The 8,533-nt window shown below is 43.1% G+C and overlaps 1 protein-coding gene across 3 annotated transcripts in view; it reads left to right on the forward strand.

Annotated features, from left to right (window-relative positions):
* The window catches only part of KCNAB1 (potassium voltage-gated channel subfamily A regulatory beta subunit 1), a 364,151-nt gene extending 357,116 nt beyond the window's left edge, over positions 1 to 7,035 (forward strand). For all 3 annotated transcript variants that reach the window (XM_084768649.1, XM_084768650.1, XM_084768651.1), the window contains exons 13-14: positions 1,926 to 2,014; positions 6,161 to 7,035. In XM_084768649.1, coding sequence (XP_084624775.1) covers positions 1,926 to 2,014; positions 6,161 to 6,250 — 179 coding nt within the window. In that variant the 3' untranslated portion in view covers positions 6,251 to 7,035. The remainder of the gene's footprint in view (positions 1 to 1,925; positions 2,015 to 6,160) is intronic.
* Positions 7,036 to 8,533: the final 1,498 nt, after the last annotated feature.

Consider the following 8,533-nt stretch of genomic DNA (forward strand, 5'->3'; position numbering starts at 1 on the left):
TTTTGGGTATGTAATTTCTGCTTCAATAAAGCCTTTTCTCCCCGTCCCCTTAAAAAAATAGTTTTAACCCCCAGGCTGGAAATGTAGAGAGCTTGCCTAGCATTCATGAAGGCCTCAGTTTAAGCCTCAGCACCACAGGAACCTGGGATGGTAGCACAGGCCTCTAACCCCAGGACTCGGGAGGCAGAGGCAGTGTCAGAAGTTCAAGGTCACCCTTGAGCTAGGCAGACTGTTCAAGGCCAGCTTGGATGAGAAAAAGAAGTTATAAAATAAGTACAGAGATGCATACATCTCAAGCCAAGATCTTCTAAATAAAACTATATTTTGTGAGGCCTAGAATGGATGCTACATAACCGCCCCTCCGCCCGCCATAACTGTCCATTATATACTAAAATATAAGGACCAGTGGGTTAGAGAAACAGGAGGAATAACTAACTAGACCTGGAATTTAAAAGGGAAAGTGGAATCTGAAAAAGACAATCCTTAAAGATCCCAGATTTCTAGATTAAGAGACAAAGATGTTGCCACTGTGCCACATGAGACAGGCAAAGCAAGGCTGGATAAGAGCTGTACGGTGCAGGAAGGCCAGCAAAAACATGTAGATCCATGCTCAGATGTTCATTGTAACCAGGAGGTCCCTGGGGGCCTTGGCTTCCAGGACAAGGTAAGAAGGGGACTGGACTATGACGAAGGGGAGTACAGGAGCCTAAAATGACCTTCCAGAACTTCCTCAAGCTGGAGAAGTGTCTATATAAGTGTGGAGTCAGAGACTATTTTAGAGTGGAAAAAGAACTGAACATTCTTTGCTGACAAAGCAAAATAAGAAACAAAACCTTCAGGGCACAGAGGAATAAATGTTTAATTAATCCAAAAAAGGAGAGATGGATCCAGGGCAGTTTGGCCTTAGGCCAAAACAGCATCCATCCTCGGCAACTGGACAGTATCACTGTGGAAGGTTAAAAGAGAGAGAGCAACATTCTACATGGTGCATTTGATATTTTAGGTAAAATTCAAGGGAAGGTCACCTGCTGAGAGTGAATACAAAGCTTTAGGGTAGAGATTCCGCCAACGTGGTTGACCATGCCTGTAATTCCAACACTCACAAGATGAAGGAAGGAAAACCAGTTCAGGGCTAACCCTGGCTACATACCAAGTTGGAGATCAGCCTGGCTCCTGCCTGGCTCAAAAAAAAAAAAAAAAAAAAAAAAAAAGACAGTATACTTTATATCACTGAGGAAAATATGACAATCAAGGGCCACAAAGGCTTGTGAGGCTAGCTCAATAGATGGCAAAGGAGAGGGGACATATGAGCATATGAGGTACCAGCCATAAAACTCCTTGGTTCTCTCCAGCATTCTCCACAACCCCCACATAGAAAACATAGGTTCAGTTTTGATGGGGTTTGTTAAAGGATTGGAGCCTTGAGAGTTGGCAAAACAAAACAGAAGATATAATCAATACAAAAGGTTGACGAGTGAGGAAAAGTGATACCATGTGTAAGACAGAAAGGGAGCCTGGCAAAAACAAAAAACCATGGGCCCAGGCAGAAACTGAGACTCCATACATTATGAGTTTGTAAACAGTGTTGGGTATTTCCAAGAACAATATTTCTATGATGGGCAGCTACCTGTATTGAATATTCAGGTTACCAGAATATTCTTGGAGCAAAATACAAGAAAGCCAGAAAGCCACAAACCTACTATTCAAATGTATGCATTAAACTTCTGAACAAGAGGGGTGATTTTAATCCAGGAGAATACTGTGTATCCTCTATCTCACACACACACACACACACACACACACACACACACACACACACACACACACACACACACACACACACACGTTTTGGCTGCAATAAGCTTAGCTGTATTGATGCTTATGAGTGCACCGATAATCCTGACCCAGTGCTTTGCTCTTTCCAGCATGGTGCCTGAGAAATGAGGGTGTGAGTTCTGTGCTCCTGGGATCATCCACTCCTGAGCAACTCATTGAAAACCTTGGTGCCATTCAGGCAAGTATTGCAGGCCCCTGTAGGAAACTCAGGGGACGTTAGAGTGTGTCTCCAGGCAGTGTCCTGAAGAAGGCAGCAGGGGGACCATGACACGGTTAAGAAGCAACAGCACACTTCATGTAACACATGGATCCAGGCCTGTCCTCTCATTATTTAACAAAGTTTCTCAAAATCCAGCGGTTCATCCTGTGTGGGGCAGTACATTCCAATGTCATACCTGGCAACGGATAGGTCTAACCATAAAAGCCTGTTTAACTGCCTGCTTGAGATGTAACATTATAGGACAATATACACATCCCATGTATTCATTTGTTCTTTACCTAAGTTATTGCCTATATACGATGCCAAGGCGCTCCTTTTCAGTCATCTAAGAGCATCCTGTGGTGCCCACTTACACTGCTTAGAGTAAGGTATGTGACAACTGTCTGTTCCTCCTGCTGGACTGAGGGTCAGAGACCTGTGGCTCTATTCTCCACTGACTCCCACTTCCAGTGAGAGTACTATACAGTACACTGCAGTAATTTCAATATAGCCCTCAGTTATTTTAACTGGAGAATTAATTCCTGTTTGGAATTTTCAGGAGCCCATCCCCCTGAAAGAAAATCCAGGAGGCCCATTCCATACCAAGGCCTTGTCCCCAGGAGATGGGGGAGAAAATGGTACAGACTGCCTGCCTGGCCACCACCATTCTCAGAACCAGGCAGCAGAGCAATCCTCTCCACCGTTTTCCAAACCGTGCCCAGGCATAATTCCTCCTGGATTCTGTGGGGTCCGACCCTTCACAGTGAATCCTCCCTCCAATGTACTACACCATCTTCTTTCCTTTTCAGTTATGCACTGGGAAAAGAGAAGTTTACACCCGTGATGACGGGGTGGGGGGCACAGCTTATACCCAGAAGAAATTAAGTTCAGTGCAGCAATTTCAATTCCACTCATTTATGAAGTACTTACTGCACCTGGCACCAACCTAGACAGTTGGGTTACTGTGATGAGAAAGAGTAAGAGCCTGCCCTCAAACTGCTGGTGGATAAGGAAAGAGTGAATTAAGAGATCTACGCTTTAAAGCTGGTCTCTGAGAGCTCACTGTGTACCAGACACTGACAACACGACAGGACACAAGATACTGTTGAATCTTCGACAAACTTACACTCTACTAGGAGATGGACAAAAATGTACGAAAATCTCAGACTATGAAAAAGTCAAGCAAACAGAGTACTAGAGAGCAATTGAGAGACAGGTGGACGTACCTGACATAACCCTGTAGGATGTTTATTCTGAATTTCGGACTGATTTACATACCTTTCCACGGCATGAGAGAACATTCCAGGAACAAGGAAGAGCAGTGCAAAGAACCTAAGCTGGGAGGGAACATGGTTCATACCAAACTCTATTATTTACCTGATAGGTACGGAACCCTTTACAGGGTTAGGAGGGCAGATGAGCTTCTATTTGAATGTTTAGAGATCCCTGATGCTGCTCCAAGAAGGTGTGAGCTTCACCGAGGCAATGGAGTGGGATGGGTTTGCAGATTTGAGAGGAACACATAAAGTTCCTGGCAGGAAGAGAAATGCAGGATTCCTACCATGCTGACACTATGACCCTCAATCGCAGGAGAAGCCACTGCCAGGAGCAGGCATGAAGCTGCAGCCTTCCTCTGAGCTGTCAGAGCGGCAGGAGCCTACTGAGCAGTGAGCAGGAAAGGACACTTTAATTCTCAAAGCCTTTCCTCCCTACCAAGGCTCTGGCCAGCAGCAGGATGAGACTTCTCTTTTCAAAAGGCAAAGGAAAGGACTGTTACTCAGACAGCCTCACTACTAGCACAAGCGCTTACCGAACTTCCCTTCTCCTTTACTCCAAGCACCAGCACGTAACAGTCTAGACATGATGTGATGGAAGTCCTAGATGTGGTGAAAAGTAGACTAGATACTGGAGATGGAATTGGCTGCAAGTGTACAGAAAATGTGAGCTGCTGGCCACCATAAGGAAAGAACTGTTTACCCGTCCCACCCCCACGCCCCTGCCCCGCCCCGGAATTCTACTTTCCAGCCACCAGGAACACTTCAAACAACCTCTAGCCCCAAACCGCCCAATTAATAGTGGTCCATGCTTTGCCTCCAAAGAAACCACCACCCAACTTGCAAAAAACCCCCATCATCCTCAAAGAACTCAGTGCTGGAGGACCTCCTTTTTTTTTTTTAATTTTTTTTATTAATTTATTCTTGTTACATCTCAATGGTTATCCCATCCCTTGTATCCTCCCATCCTTCCTCCCTCCCATTTTCCCCTTATTCCCCTCCCCTATGACTGTTCCTTAATGACTTCCAGTCCCAGCAGGACCTCTCTAACCAAGACTCCCCTTCTTCTAGGCGGACTAACAGTAAGGTTGTACAACTGCAACAATCTCATTAAATCTGCACAACAGCTTAAAAAGTTGTAAAGTATGTTTTTAAAGAGTGACTTCATAGAAATTCCTAAAAGTATGGCTCCTTTAGAAAAACATTGGTCTTTTAGCACTGCATACATTTTCCTATTTTATTCAAGTACTTTTCTTTTCACTGTTTCTAGCTGATACGAATTTTGACATGGTGAGGTTTTCTCGTCTCACATGGCTAGACCACTGGATATTTCTTCCAACAAGTCCAGTTTTTGAACTGCACTCTCATTGTTAACTCTCCTCGTAACTTTAGCTATTCAGAATAGCTGAAGACCCAGTGGGAAACAAAACTCGTCCTTAGCTTCAGGTAGAAAAAGAATAACCAGAACCACAGGTCTCCCCGACAGAGGAGCTGTGCTACTGTTTCAAACCCTCAGGCTGCTAAGGTCACCTCGGCCAACAGGACTGCAGGGGAGGGTGAGGCCCAAACCTCAGACCTCGTCATCCTAATTGCATCTTACCAGTCTACACAGAGTCAGACTATTCCAGAGAGAAAGCTGGTCTTTGTCTCTCGTTTCATGGTACAACGTGTACACTTGGTTTTCTTCTCATAATAAACGGCCCTGAATGAGCTGCCTGTATGCATGTCAGGCCTGCGCAAAGCCCCGGATGCACGCAACACATCCTACTTCACACTGACTCCCCAGACATTCCTTCGCATCCCACTGTCACCAGCCTCAAGTCCCTTACTGTCTCTGACTTGGACTGTGAGGTTTTAACATCTGTGTATTTTTCAGCCTCCCACTCATGCTTCAACGTTCCCCCAGGTATCTGGTGGGATCGAGTCCTTAGAGCAGCAGTTGTCCACCTGTGGTCATGACCCCCACAGGGATTGCATACCACATATCCCGCATATCAGATATTTACATTATGATTCATGACAGTAGCAAAACTAGTTATGAAGTAGCAACAAAAATAATCTGAGGAGCTGTATTAAAGGGCTGCAGCATTAGGGAGGTTGAGACCCACTGCCTTAGGGGTTTCCCCACAACCTACAGAATGAAACCCTAATTCTTATAAAAGACATTCAAGCTCCCTACACACTCCAGCTTTTCTTCCCTTCTCCCTTCCATCTCCACTAGTCTTGGTATTACTGTTTTCCTATTCGTGCACATCTGTGAGGCCTATTAAGCTGCCAACATCCTATACCAGTTCTAAGGAGCAGCTGGAAAGTTTATTCCCAGTCTCTAGATAAATGCCATCCACTGCTGCAGCTTCTAGCCACATGAGGCTATTTGAGTATATGAATACAATTCCTGTCCAAGTGCATGTGTGCACGCGCACACACGCGCAAACTGAAATGTATAATGTTGGAGGACTTAGTACTACCCTCAAAAGTACCCTAATTTTCTATACTAATTTCACGTTAAAAATGATACAGATATTAAGTGAAAATGTGTTAGCCAGCTACAACGTAATAAAAAATGTACTAGTTACACTATTTTCAAGACAGCTAGCTTACCTGGTAGGAAGATTAAAACATAGATTACTTACACATGGATTTCCACTGGCCAGAGCTACTCTGTATTGCTGAGACTTCAATTATGTCTTCACTTCTTTAGTCAACAAACACCATCCCTGACTTAAAGTGTTTCCAGTGTGGGGAATGGGGGTTGCAAACACACAGCAAGTATGAATGACTGCTTAGTGTTGAATACACGTGACAAACGCTCAACCCTAACGCCATCCTTTATTGCTTCTCCTACCCTCAGGTCCTCCCTAAGATGACGTCACATGTGGTAAATGAGATCGATAACATATTGCGCAACAAGCCCTACAGCAAAAAGGACTACAGATCCTAAGGCGATGCATGAGCCACAGAAGCTGCATGGGTAAAGTCATGGGGGTGGGCAGTGCAGAGCGACCTTCCTAGCCACTCTTTTCAATCACTTAGCAGCTTGCTGCTCAACCTCTAGTGTCCCCGGATTCTGAGGTTTCTGCTGTTGCTACCACTGTGCACCCTGAATCTGAACACACCTGAAAATTCACAAACCCAGAAAATCCATTCTATTTTCTTATCTTGGACTGGTTCCCTTATCCTTGCATTGCTCTATGGACCTCACTTTGTTTCTGCAATGAAAGGAACTGGGGTAGGGGAAATCTATTATCTTCAGAAGAAGGCTGTACATATATATTTTTTTCAAAAGAGTAAAGTTCCCAAGTATGTGACCTGCATAGGAAACAGGATATCCTCACTCTTTAGTCTTGCTTGGGAGAACAAACAGAACTAATTTACTTTTTTTTTCCCTTCATGTTTCATGTCATTTTATGTCAGCTGTCATTTTACACTAAAATTTCTAGGTACTTGCTTTCACTATCTTTGAAGTTCTTTGTTGTTGCTTGGGCCCGTACAATCTATCTGGGGTGCCTCTCAGGAATCTAACGTGTCCATTTACATATAGAGGTATGAATACCCCAATCTTTACTAGATACATAATGGTTAATTTATGAAAGTGTTACAAGGCAACAGAAACAGCTTTAAATAAAATGTTAAGTGTGCATTTTTTACATTTTATTAAAGCCTGCATATACTTTCAATTGCTTGTAGGCATAATTTCTGCAAGTTTAAATATTTGAGGTCTAAAAATACACACATGCTCAGTTTTGTAATTAAACCTATAAATACCCAGAAAGGCAAGTGCTCAGTTTACCACTGGGACATTATAATATAATGCTTGGTATTTTCTGAGGAGTTATTAACGTAAAAACAAATCATAGGCAATGTAAAAAAAAAAAAAAAAGTCTCATTCCTCAGCATATGCTGGATAAACTAACTTGCCCAGATAAAAAGCAAATTTTCAAAAAGCTCCTGATTCTAATTGTATCACTACACTGTATGCATGAAGCTCTCTGCATGGAATAAAGGGGCTTAGCTTTGTGCTCAGAATCTGAGATGCACCCAGCCCTGCCTCTACTAGCTACCCCCCATCACTGTACCCTATTTGAGAAAAACTGTAAGACTATACTGTGTGGATATCTGTAAATAAGACAAAAACACAGGGTTGGTTTTTGTTTGTTTTTTTCTTTCCTGTAAAGGTGGGGTCATTTTCTAACTCTTTCTGTCCATCTGTAGATGGGCAAAATTCTACTTTATCTAGTTAGCAAGTTGCCCATCTTTCAGGTTTACACAGGAAATATATGAATTTACAACCCTCTTCAGATATGTATCACATGGCTAAGTTCTAAATCTTAAGCTGTCAGTGAAAGACATCAACAAATACGACTGTTGCCACCTAGAGTCTAGGAGGCAATTTGGACGGTTCACCAATGAGCATCTGATTCAGGATGGAGATGAATTAACTTCCCAGCTATTCATTGTAAATTTATTCTAATGAACTACTGTATTAAAAATGAGTGAAGTGCTGTCTAAAGGACAATCAACTCATTTGCTTAGAGTAATAAAGGCATCTGTGAAATCCCACAATACATGCTTGGGGTCTTTCATTGTAAGACTTTATATACACTCTCTCACATATAAAATACAAATGTCACCATGAAATAAACAATAATCACCTAAATAAATTAAATCAATAGCGTCTTACATTGAATGCTTAACAGGAGTCACAGTGACCAAAACAGGCTGAAGAAAGTAAGCATATACACCCAGCTCTGGGGAGGCAGAGTCCAAAGGATCAAGAGTTCAGCATGAGCTACAAGAGACCCTCGCTCAACCACCACCTTCCCCGATACTCTCCCAAAAGACTGAGATTTGCACTGCAAGCCTTGAGTGAGTGCTGATGCACTCCTGTAACCACAACACTTGAGAAACTGAGGCAGGGGGATCTTAAGTGTGGCCAGGTTGGACTGCACCTACAAGACAACTCCAATGACTATTTTGCAAACTCTTTCCTTTCCTCTTCAGTGGGTTTTAGAAAACCGCACACTAAGGTTGAAGCGTCTCCAACCCACTTTAAAGAAGCTGCAGACTTAAACCAAATATAAGCAATACTGGTTAGCTATGAGGCAGCCACTTTAGACCTACCTAGATCAAGTAATGCATTTCAGTTGCACCCTTATGAAAAGTTTCATGTACAAATTTTCTCTCCGGAACTCCTTGGCAGAGAACAAACTGCCAGAGTCTAGCT

The sequence above is a fragment of the Acomys minous genome (assembly GCF_964271855.1).
Source record: "Acomys minous genome assembly, chromosome: 19".
Lineage (NCBI taxonomy): Eukaryota > Metazoa > Chordata > Mammalia > Rodentia > Muridae > Acomys > Acomys minous.